This window comes from Pseudophryne corroboree, chromosome 7, assembly GCF_028390025.1.
Source record: "Pseudophryne corroboree isolate aPseCor3 chromosome 7, aPseCor3.hap2, whole genome shotgun sequence".
NCBI classification, from domain to species: Eukaryota; Metazoa; Chordata; class Amphibia; order Anura; family Myobatrachidae; genus Pseudophryne; species Pseudophryne corroboree.
Window position 1 is genome coordinate 130,999,333 of NC_086450.1, and position 27,122 is coordinate 131,026,454.

The window sequence follows — 27,122 nt, forward strand, 5'->3', positions numbered from 1 at the left end:
TAAATCCCGTTCTGGACAGAATATCTGTACCAGCAGCTCTCCCAAATAAACAAACAACAACCAAACATACCCTATAAAAAGGCATACTTCATGCATTGGTTGGGTCTTTTCTGCCATCAATGCTATAAATATTACTAATAAAAATACTAATAATTATGACCCCAATCTTTATAGTTAATCAGTAGAAGTCTGTGCTAATGAATAATAAATGAATGTAAGAAGGTAGCTGACATGTTAGTGGGTACTAATTATGGATGACAGGATTACTAATAAACGCTAGCAAATACATCCAGCAGGTGCTGCGATCTGTTAGACAATGGAGTAATGTGTTAATAAAAACTTTCAAAAGCGAAGAATTATATTAACAACTAACTCTAGTAAATGCTAATGAAAACTAATAAAAAAAAAAAAAAAAAAAATTGTGAGTATTAATGGACATTAACAAAGTATAGTGTAGGCTAATTAGTGTTACCAGTGGCTGGTTAGTGCCAAACAGATTACTTGGGAATGCTAATTATAGAATATCAAAGTACGATATGCTAGGAAAAGGCAGGGAAATCAGGGAACACTGATGTGTGCTAACATATGCAATGTAACTGCAAAGAACCAACTGGAAAGAAGAAGGAAAAAAACACCAGGAATGTTAATGATGGAGGATGTTTGGCAACGGTGGCTAATTAAGCTTTTTGTTAAGCATGAAATAAAAAAGGAATTAAGTTTAGTGCATTGTGTAAAGCTTAACATTTAATGTAAAAAAACAAAACGTATAAAATCTAATATAATATAATATATGTTCTGCCTGCCATGATTGTTGTTCATTACAGAAAAAGAAAATGAAAGCAATTGTCTCATTGGTTGCTATGTGTAACTTGCCTACTCTCTCAGGTTTTCAGCAGACTTATGAATTTGAGTGGGGGGAGTCGTGTCTTTCTGCGCACTCTACACTCTAGAGAATAGACAACTCTCCCACTACTCTCCACTTTTCCAGTGAAGTAGCCGGGAATGTGGGGACGCAATTCGCTGTGAACCGCATCAACTTGGCTCGGCCTCTGCAACACAATTCTGTGAATCATGGCTTTACAATGTGGGTGGGAAGGGGATCTGTGATTCGATTTGCAGCCCATTTCGGGCCTAATTCAGATTTACCAGTGTTAACTAACATATGCTAATGTATAAGTAAGAGTTTGCATGCATGTATGATCCGATGTGCGTCCGAGAATGCCGCGTCGGATAACTCTGCGGGACCAATCGGCCAACAGCTCCTAGAACAAGTCCAGGAAATCTGTGTTGGCAGGTGCAGACTCTGTTCTCGGCACTCCCCCAAAGAGGGAGTGACACGCCCCCATTTTCGAAAAACGCTAGCCAGCACCACCCACTTCCCCACCCCTTCCCAAATGGCTGCAAACTGTCAATTAGGCTATGGCTGTCCAGGCAATGCGAGATTCATCGCAGGACTTGTACTGCACAGGCTAAAGAACAATTAACAATGGGACCATTAATTGCAACCAATGGTGGCTTATCAAAGCCACAATCTGTATATGTACCCATTTCATTGTCCGCTCTACCTTTTGGCCCATATGTGGTGAAATGTTGGTTTATTTTTTTGGGCAGCAAATAAAAAAAATACCCTGTCTGATGCAACAAATGTGACATAAAAAATAATATTTATTAACGTTAATAGAGAATTTGTTTAGTGGCATCTAGAAGCCCTTTAAGGCTAATGATTAATAAAGAAATTATATTTTGGAAGTGGAAAAATGGGGGAGCAGGGAAATTCCATATGATAAACTGGATAATATATATATATTTTTTTTTTGCATTGTAACGCAATACAATATAACACAAAGAAAGCAATATAATACAGGTCTATGCAATATAATATTACACTGCCGCCTCAACAACTGCTTAATGCTGTCCTTACTGAAGTACAATATGAAGTAGATGGAACAGCTCTAGGAGTATAACAATTGGAATGAAAGTACCAGATTTTGCAACAGCTGTTAAAGTTGCCCTATGTAAATATTCAGCAATTTTAGATGTCTCCAATTCCATGTAATGTGAATAGAGAAAAGTCTCAATACAGCGAGATGAGCAGTGAAAACCCTCAGTCTCATCCGCCTCAGTGATCATATGTGATGTAAACGCGTTTTAATTGGCAGCTTGATGGGTTGTTTTTTTCTTTTCTTTTCATTTTTTTTTTTTTAAACATCACAAAATGTTAATGTTTTTAAATACATATGTGCACGAGTGTTTTAGAGATCTTAATAATACCTAAAAAGTCTATTGAAAATTGGAGAAAAATTAAAAAAAGGCTTATAAAACCACTAAAAGGTCGTACATCCAGTTACACTTATATGGTTCAGAGAATTCCAGTGTGTCCCCCAACAACTGAAAACATAGCAGCGGGTGCACAGAGATTACGATACAAACATTTTAATACAAAAAAATAAATAAAATTGTATATATATATATATATATATATATATATATCTAGCAAAAGAATGTGAAGAGGGGGCGCTTCATAGTGTAAAATCGTTTTATTCAAAAAGAACTCTCAGACAACGACAGTACGTTAATTAGATTTCAAGACTCGTACCGCAAATCAACCAGGGTGGGCTGGTTACCACATGATATAATCAATTACAACTCCCGGCATACCCCGAACCTCGTCTCGTAGGTCACTGGACTCCTGCCTTCCACGTCTAACCGCTAATCAGCGGTGGTCGCGGGTCGGATCACTGGACCACTTGCTTCGGGACGGATGCAGCCGGAGGATGATGACGTCAGAACAGCTCCGTCATCATCCTCCGGCTGCATCCGTCCCGAAGCAAGTGGTCCAGTGATCCGACCCGCGACCACCGCTGATTAGCGGTTAGACGTGGAAGGCAGGAGTCCAGTGACCTACGAGACGAGGTTCGGGGTATGCCGGGAGTTGTAATTGATTATATCATGTGGTAACCAGCCCACCCTGGTTGATTTGCGGTACGAGTCTTGAAATCTAATTAACGTACTGTCGTTGTCTGAGAGTTCTTTTTGAATAAAACGATTTTACACTATGAAGCGCCCCCTCTTCACATTCTTTTGCTAGATCCATTTACCCGAAGGAGTTCCGGGGAAACAGAACGAGGGAGAGCTGCTGTCCAGGAAAATTTAAATTGGACTTTCTAGTGATCAGCATATGAGGAGAAAAAAACTTTTAATACCTATGGTGGCCACAGATGTGGATCTAATTAATCCATTTGACCAATTGTAGGCAAAACGAGCGCTGGGTCCACATTTCTATATATATATATATATATATATATATATATATATATATATATATATATATATATATATATATATATATATATATATATGTGTGTGTGTGTGTGTGTGTATACACACACACATATACACACACACATATATATATATACATATACACACACACATATATATATATATATATATACATACATACACACACTGTAAATATGTAGAAATGTAAGACTAGCATTACAGTGTTACTGTGCAATAATATGTACCTTGCACTCTCACCGAGATCAGATGCCGCTGCAGGCTGTTCTTGAATGATGTTTGAACTTCTCATCTAATAAAAAAAAAAAAAAAGCACAATTGTTATTATATTTACATCAATGTTGTCCAGTAATTGGATATAGGTTATCGCAGACTGATACTAGTTAACCTTTGTGTTCTAGGGTGCAGTAGTTAACTCGCCTGGGGCTATCCTATTAGTCCCAATGCTGGCACTTATCAGGGATTTTATTTCGCCTGCCTTAGACGGACCTTATGCGTGCAAAAGGGTAATTTTCTCACAGAAAAAGCACGCTATAATTGGATAGCCATGAAAATGACCATCGGACATAAATCATGAGAAGGCTAATAGGATATTTCCATAGTCTTTTCCGAAACTCTGTTATTACCAGGTAAAGTTGTGATGTATAACCTAAATAAATACAAATTTAAATTGACTTCATGTTGACTGGAGATAAATACATTTAAGTGTTCACTGTAGTATGTTCAAGAGACCACAGTGAAAAGTAAATGTTAATATAGGGTAAATGATTCTCTAAAAACAAGGTGCAGTGTTCTATCTCCTCCTAGTGGTCAATTTATGTATAGCAGACAAATGCAGCAATTGGAATCCTGACAAATTAAAAGGACAACCATGAATTGTCAAAATGTAATCTAGTTTATAGTAAAAAAATAAATAAATAAAAATATCTTTATAAAATTGTCACTGGTGAATAGTCAAAAACAGTAAAAAATAAGAATTTACTTACCGATAATTCTATTTCTCATAGTCCGTAGTGGATGCTGGGGACTCCGTAAGGACCATGGGGAATAGCGACTCCGCAGGAGACTGGGCACAAAGTAAAAAGCTTTAGGACTACCTGGTGTGCACTGGCTCCTCCCCCTATGACCCTCCTCCAAGCCTCAGTTAGGATACTGTGCCCGGACGAGCGTACACAATAAGGAAGGATTTTGAATCCCGGGTAAGACTCATACCAGCCACACCAATCACACCGTACAACTTGTGATCTGAACCCAGTTAACAGCATGTTAACAAAAGGAGCCTCTGAAAAGATGGCTCACAACAATAATAGGAAAAATTACCAGGTAGGCGCTTAATACCAATTGGTGGACACAATGATAAAAAATTGTGTCCACCAATTGGTATTAAGCGCCTACCTGGTAATTTTTCCTAATTGCTCTGTTTGCTGAGGAGGCCGGCTACCTCCTCACCAGGTGGCAGCTAATCCCAGGGTGCACACATACACAGGCCTGCCAGCGCCATCATTACCTCTCTTTCCATTTTCACAACAATAATAACCCGATTTTTGTAACAATAACTATGTACAAGTATTGCAGACAATCCGCACTTGGGATGGGCGCCCAGCATCCACTACGGACTATGAGAAATAGAATTATCGGTAAGTAAATTCTTATTTTCTCTAACGTCCTAAGTGGATGCTGGGGACTCCGTAAGGACCATGGGGATTATACCAAAGCTCCCAAACGGGCGGGAGAGTGCGGATGACTCTGCAGCACCGAATGAGAGAACTCCAGGTCCTCCTCAGCCAGGGTATCACATTTGTAGAATTTAGCAAACGTGTTTGCCCCTGACCAAGTAGCTGCTCGGCAAAGTTGTAAAGCCGAGACCCCTCGGGCAGCCGCCCAAGATGAGCCCACTTTCCGTGTGGAATGGGCTTTTACAGATTTTGGCTGTGGCAGGCCTGCCACAGAATGTGCAAGCTGAATTGTACTACAAATCCAACGAGCAATCGTCTGCTTAGAAGCAGGAGCACCCAGCTTGTTGGGTGCATACAGGCTAAACAGCGAGTCAGATTTTCTGACTCCAGCCGTCCTGGAAACATATATTTTCAGGGCACTGACAACGTCTAGCAACTTGGAGGCCTCCAAGTCCCTAGTAGCCGCAGGTACCACAATAGGCTGGTTTAAGTGAAACGCTGAAACCACCTTAGGAAGAAATTGAGGCAGAGTCCTCAATTCTGCCCTATCCGTATGAAAAATTAGGTAAGGGCTTTTATAGGATAAAGCCGCCAATTCTGATACACGCCTGGCTGAAGCCAGGGCTAACATCATTACCACTTTCCATGTGAGATATTTTAAGTCCACATTGGTGAGTGGTTCAAACCAATGTGATTTTAGGAATCCCAAAACTACATTGAGATCCCAAGGTGCCACTGGAGGCACAAAAGGAGGCTGTATATGCAGTACCCCCTTGACAAACGTCTGAACTTCAGGAACTGAAGCTAGTTCTTTTGGAAGAATATTGACAGGGCCGAAATTTGAACCTTAATGGACCCTAATTTTAGGCCCATAGACAGTCCTGTTTGCAGGAAATGCAGGAAACGACCCAGTTGAAATTCCTCTGTAGGGGCCTTCCTGGCCTCACACCACGCAACATATTTACGCCAAATACGGTGATAATGTTGCACAGTTACATCCTTCCTGGCTTTGATCAGGGTAGGGATGACTTCATCCGGAATGCCTTTTTCCTTCAGGATCCGGCGTTCAACCGCCATGCCGTCAAACGCAGCCGCGGTAAGTCTTGAAACAGACATGGTCCCTGCTGGAGCAGGTCCTTTCTTAGAGGTAGAGGCCACGGGTCTTCCGTGAGCATCTCTTGAAGTTCCGGGTACCAAGTCCTTCTTGGCCAATCCGGAGCCACGAGTATAGTCTTTACTCCTCTCCTTCTTATGATTCTCAATACCTTGGATATGAGAGGTAGAGGAGGGAACACATACACTGATCGGTACACCCACGGTGTTACCAGAGCGTCCACAGCTATTGCCTGAGGGTCCCTTGACCTGGCGCAATATCTGTCCAGTTTTTTGTTGAGGCGGGACGCCATCATGTCCACCTTTGGTTTTTCCCAACGGTTCACAATCATGTGGAAGACTTCTGGGTGAAGTCCCCACTCCCCCGGGTGGAGATCGTGTCTGCTGAGGAAGTCTGCTTCCCAGTTGTCCACTCCCGGAATGAACACTGCTGACAGTGCTATCACATGATTTTCCGCCCAGCGAAGAATCCTTGCAACTTCCGTCATTGCCCTCCTGCTTCTTGTACCGCCCTGTCTGTTTACGTGGGCGACTGCCGTGATGTTGTCCGACTGGATCAACACCGACTGACCCTGAAGCAGAGGCCTTGCCTGACTTAGGGCATTGTAAATGGCCCGTTAGTTCCAGGATATTTATGTGAAGTGACGTTTCCATGCTTGACCACAAGCCCTGGAAATTTCTTCCCTGTGTGACTGCTCCCCAGCCTCTCAGGCTGGCATCCGTGGTCACCAGGACCCAATCCTGAATGCCGAATCTGCGGCCCTCTAGGAGATGAGCACTCTGTAACCACCACAGGAGAGACACCCTTGTCCTTGGAGACAGGGTTATCCGCTGATGCATTTGAAGATGCGATCCGGACCATTTGTCCAGCAGATCCCACTGAAAAGTTCTTGCGTGGAATCTGCCGAATGGAATCGCTTCGTAAGAAGCCACCATCTTTCCCAGGACCTTTGTGCATTGATGCACTGACACCTGGCCTGGTCTTAGGAGGTTCCTGACTAGGTCGGATAACTCCCTGGCTTTCCCCTCCGGGAGAAACACCTTTTTCTGTACTGTGTCCAGAGTCATCCCTAGGAACAGCAGACGTGTCGTCGGAATCAGCTGCGATTTTGGAATATTTAGAATCCAACCGTGCTGTCGTAGTACTATTTGAGATAGTGCTACTCCGACCTCTAACTGTTCTCTGGACCTTGCCCTTATCAGGAGATTGTCCAAGTAAGGGATAATTAAGACGCCTTTTCTTCGAAGAAGAATCATCATTTCGGCCATTACCTTGGTAAAGACCCGGGGTGCCGTGGACAATCCAAACGGCAGCGTCTGAAACTGATAGCGACAGTTCTGTACCACAAACCTGAGGTACCCTTGGTGAGAGGGGCAAATTGGGACATGGAGGTAAGCATCCTTGATGTCCAGAGACACCATATATTCCCCTTCTTCCAGGTTCGCTATCACTGCTCTGAGTGACTCCATCTTGAACTTGAACCTTCTTATGTAAGTGTTCAAGGATTTCAGATTTAAAATGGGTCTCACCGAGCCGTCCGGCTTCGGTACCACAAACAGCGTGGAATAATACCCCTTTCCCTGTTGTAGGAGGGGTACCTTGATTATCACCTGCTGGGAATACAGCTTGTGAATGGCTTCCAATATCGCCTCCCTGTCGGGGGGAGACGTTGGTAAAGCAGACTTCAGGAACCGGCGAGGGGGAGACGTCTCGAATTCCAATTTGTACCCCTGCGATACTACCTGCAGGATCCAGGGGTCCACTTGCGAGTGAGCCCACTGCGCGCTGAAAATCTTGAGACGGGCCCCCACCGTGCCTGAGTCCGCTTGTAAGGCCCCAGCGTCATGCTGAGGACTTGGCAGAAGCGGGGGAGGGCTTCTGTTCATGGGAAGAGGCTGTCTGCTGCAGTCTTTTTCCCCTTCCTCTGCCCCGGGGCAGATATGAGTGGCCTTTTGCCCGCTTGCCCTTATGGGGACGAAAGGACTGAGCCTGAAAAGACGGTATCTTTTTCTGCTGCGAGGTGACTTGGGGTAGAAAGGTGGATTTCCCGGCCGTTGCCGTGGTCACCAAGTCCGATAGACCGACCCCAAATAACTCCTCCCCTTTATACGGCAATACTTCCATATGCCGTTTGGAATCCGCATCCCCTGACCACTGTCGCGTCCATAATCCTCTTCTGGCAGAAATGGACATCGCACTTACTCTTGATGCCAGAGTGCAAATATCCCTCTGTGCATCTCGCATATATAGAAACGCATCTTTTAAACGCTCTATAGTCAATAATATATTGTCCCTGTCCAGGGTATCAATATTTTCAGTCAGGGAATCCGACCAAGCCACCCCAGCACTGCACATCCAGGCTGAGGCGATTGCTGGTCGCAGTATAATACCAGTATGTGTGTATATACTTTTTAGGACATTTTCCAGCTTCCTATCAGCTGGTTCCTTGAGGGCGGCCGTATCAGGAGACGGTAACGCCACTTGTTTTGATAAGCGTGTGAGCGCCTTATCCACCCTAGGGGGTGTTTCCCAGCGCGCCCTAACCTCTGGCGGGAAAGGGTATAATGCCAATAATTTTTTAGAAATTAGCAGTTTTTTATCGGGGGAAACCCACGCTTCATCACACACCTCATTTAATTCATCTGATTCAGGAAAAACTACGGGTAGTTTTTTCACACCCCACATAATACCCTTTTTTGTGGTACTTGTAGTATCAGAAATGTTCAAAACCTCCTTCATTCCCGTGATCATGTAGCGTGTAGCCCTACTGGAAAATACGTTTGTTTCTTCACCGTCGACACTGGAGTCAGTGTCCGTGTCTGTGTCTGTATCGACCTGATGTAACGGGCGCTTTAGAGCCCCTGACGGTGTTTGAGACGCCTGTACAGGTATTAACTGATTATCCGGCTGTCTCATGTCGTCAACAGACTTTTGTAAAGTGCTGACACTATCACGTAATTCTTTCCATAAGATCATCCAGTCAGGTGTCGACTCCCTAGAGGGTGACATCACTAACACAGGCAATTGCTCCACCTCCACACCATTTTCCTCCTCATACATGTCGACACAACGTACCGACACACCGCACACACACAGGGAATGCTCTGATAGAGGACAGGACCCCACTAGCCCTTTGGGGAGACAGAGGGAGAGTTTGCCAGCACACACCAGAGCGCTATATATATACAGGGATAACCTTATATAAGTGTTTTTCCCTAATATAGCTGCTGTATATCTTTATATGCCAATTTTATGCCCCCCCTCTCTTGTTTTACCCTGTTTCTGTAGTGCAGGACTGCAGGGGAGAGTCAGGGAGCCTTCCTCCAAAGGAGCTGTGAGGAAAAAATGGCGCCAGTGTGCTGAGGAGATAGGCTCCGCCCCCTTTTCGGCGGCCTTTCTCCCGCTTTTTTATTGTAATTTAGGCAGGGGTTAAATACATCCATATAGCCCAGGAGCTATATGTGATGTATTTTTATCCAAAAAAAAAGGTATTTCTATTGCGTCTCAGGGCGCCCCCCCCCAGCGCCCTGCACCCTCAGTGACCGGAGTGTGAAGTGTGCTGAGAGCAATGGCGCACAGCTGCGGTGCTGTGAGCTACCTTAATGAAGACAGGACGTCTTCTGCCGCCGATTTTCCGGACTCTTCAGTCTTCTGGCTCTGTAAGGGGGACGGCGGCGCGGCTCCGGGACCCATCCATGGCTGGGCCTGTGATCGTCCCTCTGGAGCTAATGTCCAGTAGCCTAAGAAGCCCAATCCACTCTGCACGCAGGTGAGTTCGCTTCTTCTCCCCTTAGTCCCTCGATGCAGTGAGCCTGTTGCCAGCAGGTCTCACTGAAAGTAAAAAACCTACTTTAAACTTTTTCTCTAAGCAGCTCAGGAGAGCCACCTAGATTGCACCCTTCTCGTTCGGGCACAAAATCTTAACTGAGGCTTGGAGGAGGGTCATAGGGGGAGGAGCCAGTGCACACCAGGTAGTCCTAAAGCTTTTTACTTTGTGCCCAATCTCCTGTGGAGCCGCTATTCCCCATGGTCCTTACGGAGTCCCCAGCATCCACTTAGGACATTAGAGAAACTATTTTTAAAATATTGTGGCATAGAAACTACTAAATCTATATAAAGTAATTTTACCTGGAGTTGCCCAATTTGATACCTGTATTGTAAAGTCTGTACATTAGTTAGAAAATAAATGGTTGCAACTTTCCTGTAGCTTAGTAGGAGAGTGACATGACCTTTTAGCTCCTTCTCCCCTTCATAGTAATGACCACTACAAATGATAGAGTCAACTCATCTGTAAGCAGATCACTTGGTATATTTAATAATCTCTTTCAATGCAATCAATATTATTTTCACTATTAATTATTTATATATTGCCACCATATTACATAGTACTGTGCTGAGAATATATGCCATTCATCAGTACCTGCCCCATTGGAGCTTACAATCTTGAAGTTGCCCAACACACAACAGCAAACGCAGCAGAGTTAATTTATGTCAGCTTTACTTTCCCTCACCTCGATTTCATGGGCTATTCTAGAATCCCTCCTCTCACTGGCGTCTTTCAACAGTTTTTTTAGATGTTGAATTTCTTCATTTTGACTACGCTCCAAATGAACCTGTTTTACTTCCATTTCCAAAAATCTGAGCTTTTCGAATTCTAGTTGTTCCTGAAATAAATAAAAATAAAAAACTTGTAAAAAAACTGTAAGAACCATGATCCAGTGTATTATTAGATTGTTTTATTATACGGCACCACAAGGGTTCTGAAGCAGCTAACAAACTACATAAGCATATGAGCAAACAAAAACAAACAAACAAACAGCAATTTACAGTACAAGACAATGTGGGACAGGTACATGGTATATAAACCTTGATGCATCAGCGGTCATAACACTCAAGCAACAAGGTGGCAGAACCCAAGGGTTAGGTTCCGTTGTAGGGAGAATGGAGTAGAATCTAGATGATAGTATACTGTATATAGTAACTTGTCGTTCTCCTTGACTACCTGTAACAGCTCAGCTTACCCAGCACTGGTTCTGGTTACTTTAAGGGAGGAAAAGGAAGTGTTTATGTCATTTTATTATTGTTAGATATATATTATATATAAGTAATGCTATCAGTATAAACTGCAGTAATCATCAGGCTGCTGCAAGAGTATCTTGATATGCAAATTCTTATTTCTTTAATTTTAGTCACCTCTACATTCAGTAATAGCAGATCCAGTGAAAACTGGATGAAATAGTTACTAATCCAGCAGTTACAATTATATCCATGTCAGCAGGGACCTACTGGTAATGTACTGTACTGCATGTGACACCTAAACCAGGTCTCATAAGTAACTGCCCAGGTCTGTCTTCCCATAGGTAGTACTCTGACCAAATCAGCTACTGTTACCTTATAATTCTTTTCTCGCAGCAGGCTGGCTTTGAGCTGTTCTTGAAGTTGTTCAACAGATAAATCAGAAGTACTCTCACTTTTACAACCATCTGTATTCTCCAGTTTAGGGGAGATTGGTGGGAACGGTGCACCTCCTAGAACACACAGACAACCTTTAACCCCAAAATTATATTTTCACTTGAAAAGGAATGTCAAACCTTCTGCATGTTTACCAAAACTTCAAATCTTCTAAAAAAAGTTTTCATCGTGGCCCAGAAAATAAGAATTTACTTACCGATAATTCTATTTCTCATAGTCCGTAGTGGATGCTGGGGACTCCGTCAGGACCATGGGGAATAGCGGCTCCGCAGGAGACAGGGCACAAAAAGTAAGCTTTTAGGATCACATGGTGTGTACTGGCTCCTCCCCCTATGACCCTCCTCCAAGCCTCAGTTAGGTACTGTGCCCGGACGAGCGTACACAATAAGGAAGGATCTTGAATCCCGGGTAAGACTCATACCAGCCACACCAATCACACCGTACAACTTGTGATTTGAACCCAGTTAACAGTATGATAACAACGAAGAAGCCTCTGAAAAGATGGCTCACAACAATAATAACCCGATTTTTGTAACAATAACTATGTACAAGTATTGCAGACAATCCGCACTTGGGATGGGCGCCCAGCATCCACTACGGACTATGAGAAATAGAATTATCGGTAAGTAAATTCTTATTTTCTCTAACGTCCTAGTGGATGCTGGGGACTCCGTCAGGACCATGGGGATTATACCAAAGCTCCCAAACGGGCAGGAGAGTGCGGATGACTCTGCAGCACCGAATGAGAGAACTCCAGGTCCTCCTTAGCCAGAGTATCAAATTTGTAAAATTTTACAAACGTGTTCTCCCCTGACCACGTAGCTGCTCGGCAAAGTTGTAATGCCGAGACCCCTCGGGCAGCCGCCCAAGATGAGCCCACCTTCCTTGTGGAGTGGGCATTTACAGATTTAGGCTGTGGCAGGCCTGCCACAGAATGTGCAAGTTGGATTGTGCTACAGATCCAACGAGCAATCGTCTGCTTAGACGCAGGAGCACCCATCTTGTTGGGTGCATACAGGATAAACAGCGAGTCAGATTTTCTGACTCCAGCCGTCCTTGAAATATATATTTTCAATGCTCTGACAACGTCCAGCAACTTGGAGTCCTCCAAGTCGCCAGTAGCCGCAGGCACCACAATAGGCTGGTTCAAGTGAAAAGCCGAAACCACCTTAGGCAGAAACTGAGGACGCGTCCGCAGTTCTACCCTGTTCGAATGGAAAATCAGATATGGGCTTTTGTACGATAAAGCCGCCAACTCTGATACTCTCCTGGCTGAAGCCAGGGCCAGTAGCATGGTTACTTTCCATGTAAGATACTTCAAATCTACCGATTTGAGCGGCTCAAACCAATGGGATTTGAGAAAATCCAAAACTACGTTGAGATCCCACGGTGCCACTGGAGGCACAATCGGGGGCTGTATATGTAGTACACCTTTGACAAAGGTTTGTACTTCAGGCACTGAAGCCAATTCTTTCTGGAAGAAAATCGATAAGGCCGAAATTTGAACCTTAATAGACCCCAATTTGAGGCCCATAGACAATCCTGCCTGCAGGAAATGTAGGAATCGACCCAATTGAAATTCCTCCGTTGGGGCCTTCTTGGCCTCACACCACGCAACATATTTTCTCCAAATGCGGTGATAATGTTGTGCGGTCACTTCCTTCCTGGCTTTAATCAAGGTAGGAATAACTTCCTCTGGAATGCCCTTTTCTTTTAGAATCCGGCGTTCAACCGCCATGCCGTCAAACGCAGTCGCGGTAAGTCTTGGAACATACAAGGTCCCTGCTGAAGCAGATCCCTTCTTAACGGTAGAGGCCACGGCTCTTCCGTGAGCATCTCTTGAAGTTCTGGGTACCAAGTCCTTCTCGGCCAATCCGGAGCCACGAGTATTGTTCTTACTCCCCGTAGCCGTATAATTCTCAGTACCTTTGGTATGAGAGGCAGTGGAGGAAACACATACACGGACTGGTACACCCACGGTGTTACCAGAGCGTCCACAGCTATTGCCTGAGGGTCTCTTGACCTGGCGCAATATCTGTCCAGTTTCTTGTTGAGGCGGGACGCCATCATGTCCACCTTTGGTTTTTCCCAACGGTTCACAATCATGTGGAAGACTTCTGGATGAAGTCCCCACTCTCCCGGGTGGAGGTCGTGTCTGCCGAGGAAGTCTGCTTCCCAGTTGTCCACTCCCGGAATGAACACTGCTGACAGTGCTATGACATGATTTTCCGCCCAGCGAAGAATCCTTGCAGCTTCTGTCATTGCTCTTCTGCTTCTCGTGCCGCCCTGTCTGTTTACGTGGGCGACTGCCGTGATGTTGTCCGACTGGATCAACACCGGCTGACCCTGAAGCAGCGGTTTTGCCAGGCTTAGAGCATTGTAAATCGCTCTTAGCTCCAGTATATTTATGTGAAGAGACGTCTCCAGGTTTGACCACACGCCCTGGAAGTTTCTTCCCTGTGTGACTGCTCCCCAGCCTCGTAGGCTGGCATCCGTAGTCACCAGGACCCAGTCCTGTATGCCGAATCTGCGGCCCTCTAACAGATGGGCACTCTGCAACCACCACAGAAGAGACACCCTTGTTCTTGGTGACAGTGTTATCCGCTGATGCATGTGCAGATGCGATCCGGACCATTTGTCCAGCAGATCCCACTGAAATATTCGTGCGTGGAATCTGCCGAATGGAATTGCTTCGTAAGAAGCCACCATCTTTCCCAGGACTCTTGTGCATTGATGTACTGACACATTTCCTGGTTTTAGGAGGTTCCTGACAAGTTCGGATAACTCCCTTGCTTTCTCCTCTGGGAGAAACACCTTTTACTGAACAGTGTCCAGAATCATTCCCAGGAACAGCAGACGTGTCGTCGGGGTCAATTGAGATTTTGGAAGATTCAGAATCCACCCGTGTTGTTGAAGCACTACTTGGGTTAGTGCTACTCCGACTTCCAGCTGTTCTCTGGACCTTGCCCTTATCAGGAGATCGTCCAAGTAAGGGATAATTAATACGCCTTTTCTTCGTAGAAGAACCATCATTTCGGCCATTACCTTGGTAAAGACCCGAGGTGCCGTGGACAAACCAAACGGCAGCGTTTGAAACTGATAATGACAGTTTTGTATCACGAACCTGAGATACCCTTGGTGTGAAGGGTAAATTGGGACATGCAGATAAGCATCTTTTATGTCCAGGGACACCATGAAGTCCCCTTCTTCCAGATTCGCTATCACTGCTCTGAGTGACTCCATCTTGAACTTGAATTTCTGTATGTACAGGTTCAAGGATTTCAGATTTAGAATAGGTCTTACCGAACCGTCCGGCTTCGGTACCACAAATAGTGTGGAATAATACCCCTTTCCCTGTTGTAGGAGGGGTACCTTGACTATCACCTGCTGAGAATACAGCTTGTGAATGGCTTCCAATACCGTCGCCCTTTCTGAGGGAGACGTTGGTAAAGCAGACTTTAGGAACCGGCGAGGGGGAGACTTTTCGAATTCCAACTTGTAACCCTGAGATACTACCTGCAGGATCCAAGGGTCCACCTGTGAGCGCGCCCACTGTGTGCTGAAAATCTTTAGTCGACCCCCCACCGCCCCTGAGTCCGCTTGCACAGCCCCAGCGTCATGCTGAGGGCTTTGTAGAAGCCGGGGAGGGCTTCTGTTCGTGGGAAGTAGTTGCTTGCTGCACCCTCTTACCCCTTCCTTTGCCTCTGGGCAAATATGACTGTCCTTTTGCCCGCTTGTTCTTATAGGAACGAAAGGACTGCGGCTGAAAAGACGGTGTCTTTTTCTGTTGGGAGGTGACCTGAGGTAAAAAAGTGGATTTTCCGGCTGTTGCCGTGGCCACCAGATCCGATAGACCGACCCCAAATAATTCCTCTCCTTTATACAGCAATACTTCCATATGCCGTTTGGAATCCGCATCACCTGACCACTGTCGCGTCCATAAACTTCTTCTGGCAGATATGGACATCGCACTTACTCTCGATGCCAGAGTGCAAATATCCCTCTGAGCATCTCGCATATAAAGAAAAGCATCCTTTAATTGCTCTATAGTCAATAAAATACTGTCCCTATCCAGGGTATCAATATTTTCAGTCAGGGAATCCGACCACACCACCCCAGCACTGCACATCCAGGCTGAGGCTATTGCTGGTCGCAGTATAACACCAGTATGTGTGTATATACTCTTCAGGGTAGTTTCCAGCCTCCTATCAGCTGGATCCTTGAGGGCGGCCGTATCAGGAGACGGTAACGCCACTTGTTTTGATAAGCGTGTGAGCGCCTTATCCACCCTAGGGGGAGTTTCCCAGCGCGCCCTAAACTCTGGTGGGAAAGGGTATAATGCCAATAACTTCTTTGAAATTAGCAGTTTTCTATCGGGGTTAACCCACGCTTCATCACACACGTCATTCAATTCCTCTGATTCTGGAAAAGCTACAGGTAGTTTTTTCACACCCCACATAATACCCCCCTTTGAGGTACCTGCAGTATCAGAGATATGCAAAGCCTCCTTCATTGCCGTGATCATATAACGTGTGGCCCTATTGGAAAATACGTTTCTTTCTTCACCGTCGACACTAGATTCATCTGTGTCGGTACCTGTGTCGACTGACTGAGGTAAGGGACGTTTTACAGCCCCTGACGGTGCCCGAGACGCCTGGACAGGTACTAACTGGTTTTCCGGCCGTCTCATGTCGTCAACTGACTTTTGCAGCGTGCTAACATTATCACGTAATTCCATAATTAAAGCCATCCATTCCGGTGTCGACTCCCTAGGGGGTGACATCACCATTACCGGCAATTGCTCCGCCTCCACACCAACATCGTCCTCATACATGTCGACACACACGTACCGACACACAGCAGACACACAGGGAATGCTCTTATCGAAGACAGGACCCCACTAGCCCTTTGGGGAGACAGAGGGAGAGTTTGCCAGCACACACCAAAGCGCTATAAAAATGTATATAAACAACCCTACAAGGTGTTGTTTCTGTTATATGCGCTTAATATATAAAAATATCGCCAAAATATGCCCCCCTTCTCTGTTTTACCCTGTTTCTGTAGTGCAGTGCAGGGGAGAGTCCTGGGAGCCTTCCTCACAGCGGAGCTGAGCAGGAAAATGGCGCTGTGTGCTGAGGAGAATAGGCCCCGCCCCCTAAAACGGCGGGCTCTTCTCCCGGAGTTTGCGATATATGGCAGGGGTTAAATACATCCATATAGCCTCAAGGGCTATATGTGATGTATTTTAGCCATAGAAAAAGGTATTATACATTGCTGCCCAGGGCGCCCCCCCCAGCGCCCTGCACCCTCAGTGACCGCTGGTGTGAAGTGTGCCGACAACAATGGCGCACAGCTGCAGTGCTGTGCGCTACCTTATGAAGACTGAAAGTCTTCTGCCGCCTGTTTCCGGACCTCTGGACCTCTTCAACTTCGGCATCTGCAAGGGGGGTCGGCGGCACGGCTCCGGGACCGGACTCCATGGCTGGGCCTGTGTTCGATCCCTCTGGAGCTAATGGTGTCCAGTAGCCTAAGAAGCAAATCCATCCTGCACGCAGGTGAGTTCACTTCTCTCCCCTAAGTCCCTCGTAGCAGTGAGCCTGTTGCCAGCAGGACTCACTGAAAATAAGAAACCTAAAAAACTTTTTCTAAGCAGCTCTTTATGAGAGCCACCTAGATTGCACCCTGCTCGGACGGGCACAAAAACCTAACTGAGGCTTGGAGGAGGGTCATAGGGGGAGGAGCCAGTACACACCATGTGATCCTAAAAGCTTACTTTTTGTGCCCTGTCTCCTGCGGAGCCGCTATTCCCCATGGTCCTGACGGAGTCCCCAGCATCCACTAGGACGTTAGAGAAATAGTTATTCTATTCCATCTATGTCATAAAAGGAGACAGGATGGGGCGCAAAACATACAAGGTCATTTCTCCAGCTAGAATATACATTGCAATATTAAATTGTCTATTCATGAGGCTGTGAAAAGAGTGGAGAAAAGGACTAGTGGAGAAGTTGCCCATGGCAACCAATCAGCTTTGAAGGAAAGCTTTATCAAGTACCTTCTATAAAATGTAAGGGAGATGCTGATTGGTGGCCATGGGCAACTTCTCCAGTGATCTGTTTCTCCACTGTTTTCACTGCTTCATGAATAGACCCCTAAGTGTGTGTTTGAAGTAATGGAGTTGGGATGTAATCTAGGCATTCCCAACCTCGGTCCTCAAGGCACACTAAAAGTGCATGTTTTAGTGATATCCAGGCTTCAGCACAGATGGTTAAATTAAAATAACTGAAGTACTAATTAAGTCAACTGTGCTCAAGCATGGATATCGCTAAAACCTGGACTGTCAAGTATGCCTTGAGGACCAAGGTTGGGAATGCCTGTTCTCGAGTTTCCTAGGTCCTCTACAGCATGGTGATTCTCACAGTTGACAAAAACCTTATTTGTCATGTAGGCAACACCTATATAATAATCACAGGATCCATCAGGTAGAAGAGCTTCACCTTGGTGAAGCTGTAGAAGACTAGAACATGGATTATAAGTAAATATTACTCTATCATAGCTGTTCCTGCCTCCTTAGACTTCTTATGAAGGAAGAAGTTCTCATAATATTCCTACACAAATCCCAACTTATACAACTTTACCTTAGGACCAATAGCAACTAAGGATCCAATTCAGAGGTGGATGCAGGAGTGCCAGCAGCTGCATCTACTGGCAGTCAGCCATCTGCAACTTTATGCAAATCCTACAAAGTCTGCCCCTGGTGTACATCCGAACAGTCGAATGTGCAAGTACCGAAATGGCCATTGCCAGAGTCTGTACGCAGAGTAATACCACCTGATGTGTCCTTAGACGCCACTATTGGTCACACTATCAAAACTGCACCACTATGGCAGGTACAGTTTCTCTGTCTAAGGGGATCGCATCAGCAATTCCCTTGCGCAGTTTCCAGATTATCGGAAACTATGCAGGCCCCGTTCTGTGCATATGCAGAATGGGTCCTGCGATCGCATCACAGGATTGCGAATGCCTCAGCCTGATTGAGGCAGAGGTGTTAGGGGGGAAGGAAAGGCCAGAAACGGGGGCATGTCGTCTCCATTTTCTGGGAGTGGCGAGGCCAAGGACTGCGTCGCGCAATGCAGTTTCCTTGACCTTGCAAGCTGCCCTACGACGACAAGCCTGAGTAAGCGGAGGCTTCCTCATCTTGCGAACAGCATCTATTCAGTGCTGGGAGGGGAGCAGAGGGCTACCCAGCTGCTCGGGGAGGGCTGGGCACTTCCCCAAAATGCTGTAAGACGGACACGTGAGCGTGGCCACGCCCACCTGGCTGTGCCGTGCCCCCTTTTTGGGTAGCAAACGGCGAGCCGTTCCAACCCTATCACCTCAAAAGTTGAGAGTTATGCTATAAGTAGTCTGTATATGAGAACCTTGTACATGTGAAGGATCCAATATCCATTGATTGGTAATCAGGGTTCACTTGACTATTTGGTCTGTAATTTAGAGCAATGGTTCTCAACCTCGGTCCTCAAGTACCCGCAACAGTTCATGTTTTCCACGTCAACTAGCTGGTGCACAGGTGTATTCATTACTCACTGACACATTATAAAAGACCCACAGGTGAAGCAAATTATTTCACTTGCAGTCCTGTAAGGAGACCTGGAAAACATGAACTGTTGGGGGTACTTGAGGACTGCGGTTGAGAACCACTGATTTAAAAGCACCATGCCACAAAATACTACAGCACCCAATTACTTTTTTTTTTTTTACTTCCTGGCTTTCAAAACCTTTTGCAAAGTGTATTTCTGCTCCTCTCTCATCTAGCACCAAGAATTTACTGCAACTCTTTCCAAATAAAATATCTGTATGTTGCAATATAGCAGAGTACTAGATTAGGGATTGGAGAGCTTTACCTGTACCAGCAAGAGATGATAGCCGAGATGTCAGCAGGGAGATACAACTTTTCAGGCTGACTATCTGTTTGTGCTGATCACGTAACTGCTGCTCATAAAACTCAGTCTAAAAAACAGAATAGCAGTTTTTAAAGGTCAGGTGAAAGTAATGGCATATTCTAAACATTTACTTCAAATACACAGTAGCGCAGAATTAGAACAAAGAAAACATAGCAGCGCTCAATTACAGGCAATTCACGCACAGTGCCGCTCCAGGACAGCATATCGCGTTCATCATTCACATGTTTTTTCCCACAACCCTTAGAAAAAAGTAACAAATTTGAAGGCCCCGTAACTGACTAATATGTGTTCAGCCGATCACTGTAGCAACACTTTGCCTGTAATTTAATTGACCCGTAAATGTCTGCTTACAGCGGTGGTCGGTCAGTTGGAGACGACAGCGGACACCAAACCCACTGATGACCGGTTGGGTACGTGTGACTGGCGGTCAGGAAACCACCGATCACAATACAGACGGCGGGATCCCATGTGTTACATGGCTGATGGTGAGGGGGGGGGGGCGCAAAGATGCCCCTTGTAGGCTCGCTGCGCTTGCCACGCAGCAGGCTCAGTGGCTCGCTGCGTTTGCCACAGGTTCTATTCCCACTCTATGGGTGTTGTGGAGACCCATGAGTGGGAATAGTCCCTCTTGGTCGACATGCTGACCGGCGGGATTTCCAGATGCCGGGAATCCGCCGTCAGTATTGTGACCAGCAGTCAGGAGACTGCTGGTCAGATAACCGCGTCCCACTGATGACAAATACCTAGCACTGAGGGGTCTATTTACTAAGCCTTGGATGGAGATAAAGTGCATGGAGATAAAGTACCAGCCAATCAGCCACTAACCTGGCATGTCACAGACTACATTTGAAAAATGACAGTTAGAAGCTGGTTGGTTCTTTATCTCCATGTGCTTTATCTCCATCCAAGGATTAGTAAATAGACCCCTTACTTTGAGAAAGGGGACCTAATTAATAGAACACTACAATCTATAATACATGTTTAAGTAATAATAACAACTACAACAAATACACAAAGATGGACATATTATTTAAAAAAGAATCAGACAACATTGCACAACGGCCTAGTTGGCATTTACCTTCTGCTTCAGGTCTTTTCTGAAGTTTTCCTTCTCGATAGTTGCCTGACGAAAGGCTTCGTAGGCTCTATTAAGCTGATCTCCTGTGTTTTTATCCATATTTCCCAAACCTGTATCATCACTAAAAAGGTTGTAGAAAATAACAGCAATCTAAAAGGAACCAAATAAAAGTTAGCATGATCTTGCATACATTTGTAGAATATGGATTCATACCACCAGCACAAGGTAAAATGACACAACTCACCTGAAAAGTAACTAGAACACAAGATACCGGTAACTGTATTTTGTATTGTCCTTATTTAAGTCATCGTCAGGATGTGTAATCATGTTACCGTTTTGGGTCTGCAAGTTAAAAAAAAGAAGAAAAAAAAAGGAATGAAATTATGATTTAACTTTAATGATAATAAACGTAAAATCCATATTACATTTCATGTTATTTTACAAATGTTTACTTTCTTTATGTTGATACTGGACAAACCTCAAATACAATTTTATAAGTGGATATACAGACAAAAATTTCACATAACAAGGTATGTAGATGTGATAAAACTCAATTAATTATTAATTAATAAATTAATTAATTTATTATTAGATAAAAATGCAAACTTCAGATATATCCTGGTGCCGGGGTAGATTAAGAGAGGAGAGGCCCCATGTGGGTCAATGCCTCTCTGGCAGCAGCCACAGCACCCAAAGTCTACTGTCCATGCACAGGTCTCCGGGAATATGGCGCCCATGCCTTACTCCTAAGTACATATCTATTGCGCATGTGCGAGTCACAGGAAAAATGGCCACAGTGCCATTTTCCAGTTGATTTGTGTCTGCAGCATCATCTGCCATGAGACTCCAGAGGGGCTAAGTGTAATTATATGGGTGCAGGGTGTGCGGTGTATTCCCCCCTGGACCTACAATACACACCCTGCACCCATTATAGGTACAGCAATACCAGATACAATTAGCAAGGCTGTAGCCCCAGTGCCTGGAGTTATTCAACTACTTTACGCTGTTATCCCATGAATAGCTTTCGGACCTGGGCTAAGTGCTGGAGGTATTCAAATACTACCTGGGGTAAACCTGCGACTTAAGGGTGCACTTACACCGACTTTTCCTCACAGCCACTCTCAGTACAAGTCATGGGCAGTAACTGAATCGCTCCGGGCACTTAGGGGTAGTAATATAATCAGTCCATACTGTAACAGACTATCATTTTTAACAAAATCCTCCTCTATATGTACTAAATGTAACTTGCAGTAACAATGGCTGAGAGAACAGCTGTTCCTGCAAGTTCTATCTCACCCACATCAGGAGTTTTTCACTTTTCTGAAAGACTCCTCCTGAGAATCTGACAATGCGCACACGCCCAGTGTCAGTTTCTGGAGGCGGGCGGAGGCTGTGGGAGATCTCCATAGGCATAAATAGGTTTGTGCTGTCTGAGGAGCTTCTCTCATCTCCATTAATTGCAGATCTGCACAGCCATTGCGAGCTATGGTGGCTGCTGTATATTAGAAGTGGTATGAAGAGACAAGAAAAAAATAAATAAAAAGTTATTACGCCCATCTTTTCAGATTACTACATATGGTGATAGGAAAAGGATTGTTTTCTTTATCTTAACAGCCAGAGAAAATAGCGTTTTGTTGCATGTATAAATATGAGGAACGTGTAAGCCATGCATCAGAATTTTACAGATTACCAACCACAGCAGATTATTCGTTGTAGCATTGAAATAAACGAACATTCAAAAAAGGGTAGGATGGAACTAAATAAAATAACCATTTGGTTTTTAGCCTACACCAACCCTGCATAATGATTACTCTCTGCATTTTAGGCTTTCATTTTTATGCCTGTGTGGCCTGTGTATTGCTGTATTAATCTTCTGTATTATGCTTGTTTTGATGTAAAGCGCCTTGAGTCCTGTTTGGAGAAAGAGCGCTATATAAATAAAATTATTATTATAAATTATTATTATTACATTCTGCATACGACTCTTCATTTTCCTGTTTAAAACCAGCTTGATAATCTGTACAGTCAACCCCAATAGAACCATTGATCTGTTAGCATTGTGTACAAACTAATGCATCTCTGTAAATAAAATGCCCAGTACTGTAAAGTCATCCCAGTCCCTAGATTAAGAACCACATAAATAAAAAATCAATCAATTCCCAGACAACCTTCTTTGTAGTGTCTGCAAAAGTCAAATTGTGAAGTGGTGCGGAGCACGTTGGCGCTATATAAATGAATGCTAATAAAGAAATAAGGTGATTATAGCTGCACCATGGTTGTTAGCCAGTAAATTTTCTCTATTCATCAGCCATATGCAAGTGTGGGCAGAAAACATTTGTGAACATGTGTTATCGTCTTTGAAATTGCCTGGAAACAGTCCATACACATTGATGGGGATAATGCATATGTCTACACAAAGTACTTTTCACACCCTTTTGTTTGTTGTCAACTATTTAATATTTTTTTATCTGTCAATCCGATTAAATTATTTCCTGCTTGATTCTATACATGCTACCAGAGGACTAAACATGACAGAAACTCACTAACTATACAGCGAACCTATACTGTGGGGGGACATAAAACGATTATAGGTTTGCTTTATTTTTTTATTGTTTTGTTACTCTTTGTAAAGCAAACTAGGGCCACGATAAATTTGCCATGCCAAATATATTTAATGCAGGAGCGCTTCAAAATATGTGGCTTGTAAAGGCTGGAAAATTAGTGGGCAACACAGAATCAGAACACGATAGCAACGTGAAACCAGGCAATACTACATACTTGCCGACTTTCTGATTGTAGCATTGATGAGATTACAGACATTGGGGGTCATTCCGAGTTGTTCGCTCGCTAGCTGATTTTAGCAGCATTGCACACGCTAGGCCGCCGCCCTCTGGGAGTGTATCTTAGCATAGCAGAATAGCGAACGAAAGATTAGCAGAATTGCGAATAAATAATTCTTAGCAGTTTCTGAATAGCTCGAGACTTACTCCTACACTGCGATCAGCTCAGGCCGTTTCGTTCCTGGTTTGACGTCACAAACACGCCCTGCGTTCGACCAGCCACTCCCCCGTTTCTCCAGACACTCCCACGTTTTTCCCTGACACGCCTGCGTTTTTTTAGCCAACGCCGGGAAACGCTGAGTTGCCGCCCAGAAACGCCCCTTTCCTGTCAATCATTTATCGAACACCAGTGCGACTGAAAAGCGCCGCAGACGCTGCAGCAAAACAGTTTTTAGTAAAATAACTAAGCACATGCGCTTTGCATACCTTGCGCATGCGCAGTAAGCGACTAATCGCAATATAGCGAAAATCGGCAACGAGCGAACAACTCGGAATGACCCCCATTGTAAAGTGTGGGGGGGGGGAGGAAGGGCAGGGCTAGGATGACGCAATTTAGCATGAATTGCTCCATTGGACGGCTGGACACTGAGCTGGTTGGGCAGGCATGGCCAGCTCCGAGAGACTTGGAACACTCTTCCGAGCAGAGGGAACACCTCCCCAGATTCAGAGGTGCCCAGCTATTCCGGTACATTAGGCAAATATGCACTACTGGCTTGTCCATTGTAGAATAAGAAGTATTAGTTGTCTTGAAGATTAATAGGAGCTGTAGTTTTGCAAGAAATTGCAAAACTACAACTCCTTTCTCTAGCATGCGGGCGGTCGCCCAGCAGAGGGCAAGGCCACCCCGCATGCTGGGTCCCCCCCCCCAATGAAATGAGAGTGCATCACTAAATAGCGATGCGCTCACATCATAAGGGTAGCTCTCTGCCTCCGCAGCTGCGAAGGCAGTCGCCTTGCCGCCATGTTTTGGGTTGCATCGTCTGTGTGTGACATCACGCAGCGGCCCACCCCGCAAACATCAGGACACGTCTCCGTTGTCCATGACGCGACCCCCCACCAAGCTGCTTCAACACCTCCGCCCCGCGAACACCTTTTTTTGTAGCACACATCCTATTCCCTCCATGGTGGGCAGAGCGTGATGATGTTCTAACTGCTGCGCTCACCCAGCATGGACTCTAGAAACTTGCTAGACTCTTCAGGCAGAGCATCACCTTTTTAGGGCGTCTCCCAACATTCATGGAGAGTTTGAAGAATGAACTGGAAATCTGGGAACCTTCATGAACCATTGCAGTTGGCCTAATATTTCTCCTCATGTCAAGAAGATTTTAATAGCCAGACCTTCATGAGGATTGCTGTAAATTTGAGGATACTACTGTCAGCACTAATATCTGTAAGAAATTACGTATTTGTCTGCAGGATTAGGTCTACTCTGATACACTATGTTGTGTGTATAGAGCAGAGTACAAGCTCATTATATTATATTCAGTCTGCACATATTTAAGTAAAGTATCTTGTAACTTGGATGGAAAATTTATGTTAATTTAAATGCTCTTGTGATATCTGATTTCTAAATAAACATGACATTGAACATTCACACTATATAGCAGCCTCAAGGATGGAAATGTAATAGGCTCCGATTTTAGCAAAAGTACAGATTTTTCGCTGACATTACAGCTGGATTTAAATCAGCAATCTTTTAAATCCCGCTGTAAAAATTTGGGAGAAAAAAAACAATCAACACTTTAGCAAACTCAGGCTGCCTTCCAACTTATTTCTTGATTTATTCCACCTGATGTTAGAGTGAGATATAGAAACATGGAGAAGGAGAGAAGAGCAATGCTGGACTACCGCAAGTACGCATCCTAGGAAAGAGGCCTTTTGAATTTTTTTGGAGGGGTTTAGAGTAGACACTCCCTGAAAGTAGTTTGTTATGTCCAGATTCAAATTGAGCATAGTGGATTATATAGACACAGATTCTACTGTATAGTCTTAAATTGTAATTATTGTAGGAATTATTGTTACTCTAATAACGTTATTAAACATTATATTTTAAACAGAAGAGATACAAACCACAGGGCCAGCTTAACAGCAGTGTAGGCCCTTGGGCAAAGCAATGCACTGGGGCCCCTACCCATCATCCAGGGGTGTTATCAGCAACAGCTTTGATGTCCCATGGGCGGTAGGGGGTGTTCTACATTCTGCTCACCATGTAAGACCTGGAGCATTAATTTCTGCTAATTACACCTTTACTGCACAGATGGTGGGAGATGGGGCAGGAGAGAGAACACTAAACTGTAGAAGTGGGCATTGCGCTGAATAAAGGGCCCCAGTACATGACTTCCAGGGTGGTAGGGGGTGTTAATTCGAAGGGGAGGGGTGGATAGTGGAGTGGGCTTAACAATCATCATTTTCCGGTGGGAGGGCAGCTAGCTTGACTGAAGGTATCTCCAGTTCCTGGAAATAGATTTCTTAGCTTTGGAACCAAATTAGAGAGTCCCACCTTTCAGGAGCTACTCAGGACTCAGGGATCAGAGTTCAGGAGCCAAAGCATAAAACTGCATACCAGGCATGTGGAGCAGGGACCAGTTGCTGGAAGGCTGATATCTTTGTTTCTGGGCATCTTTGTTTCTGGACAAGCTGCCAGTGTCCGCAGAAAGGGAAGAGTCCCAGCTTTTGGAATATAGCCTCATAAAAACTCTAAGACAGATAGAACCCGAGATATCTGGCTGGGAAGAGTAATTAACAGGCTCTGATGGGGGTTCAGTTTTTAATCCTGATGGACGGGATACCTGACAGCCCGGTAGTTAACCCTTTAAACTTCCCCTGTCCCCTACCCTAATCCTCCCAGTGGGGGCAAACTCTAACCCTCCCGGGGGTGCCTAACACTAACTTCTCCGCTGCCTAAACCTAACCCTTCCCGCTTGGTACCTAACCCTCACCTTCCTTTCCCTACACTGCTTTGAAGTTGGATATCTCCGGTTCCCTAGGGCCTATAATCAAAAATTTGGTACCCCTTGAAAAAGGGGACCCTCAGCTATCGGCCTAGGGCCCTTCAACTCATGGGGCCCTTGGTCAACTGCCCACTGAGCCCATATAAAAGACAGTCCTGATAAACCACCAAATAGCTCCCAACGGTAATTTTTCAAACAGTGGAGTCTATGTAATAAGCGGGTGGTCTTCAGGTTGCCGAATGTCGGGATCCCGGCGCACAGTATACCGACACCGGCATACCGACAGATATTCTCCCTCCTGGGGGTCCACGACCCCCCTGGAGGGAGAACCGTGCCCGCAAGGGGCTCATTTGCGCTCGCCACGCTGTCGATATGCCGGCGGTCGGGCTCCCGGTGCCAGTATGCTGGTAGCCGGGAGCCCGGCCACCGGCATACCATACTACACCCTAATAAGCCTTGCAGAGAGAAAGTCGGCAGAGCAAAAGTACCAACCAACCAGCTCCTAACTTCATGTTACAGGCATGGATTCATTATTACCTCAAACAAACATTCTCTAGAGTCACAGAAAAAAGGAGATTTATGGTAGACTTACCATAGTTAAATCTCTTTCTGCGAGGAACACTGGATTCCACAGGGAATACATTGGGGGTGTAGAGTTGGATCTTGATCCGAGGCACCAAAGCTTTGACTGTTCCCAGGATGCACTGCACCCCCTCCTCTATAACCCCAC

General features: G+C 45.0%; 1 protein-coding gene across 2 annotated transcripts in view; it reads right to left on the reverse strand.

Annotated features, from left to right (window-relative positions):
• TANK (TRAF family member associated NFKB activator) overlaps window positions 1–27,122 on the reverse strand; it is a 164,538-nt gene that overhangs the window by 13,908 nt on the left and 123,508 nt on the right. For both annotated transcript variants that reach the window (XM_063933643.1, XM_063933642.1), the window contains exons 2-7: window positions 20,846–20,943; window positions 20,602–20,751; window positions 19,464–19,569; window positions 11,482–11,618; window positions 10,602–10,754; window positions 3,528–3,592 (exon numbers count right to left, since the gene is read on the reverse strand). In XM_063933643.1, the coding sequence (XP_063789713.1) occupies window positions 3,528–3,592; window positions 10,602–10,754; window positions 11,482–11,618; window positions 19,464–19,569; window positions 20,602–20,700 (560 nt within the window). In that variant the 5' untranslated portion in view covers window positions 20,701–20,751; window positions 20,846–20,943. The remainder of the gene's footprint in view (window positions 1–3,527; window positions 3,593–10,601; window positions 10,755–11,481; window positions 11,619–19,463; window positions 19,570–20,601; window positions 20,752–20,845; window positions 20,944–27,122) is intronic.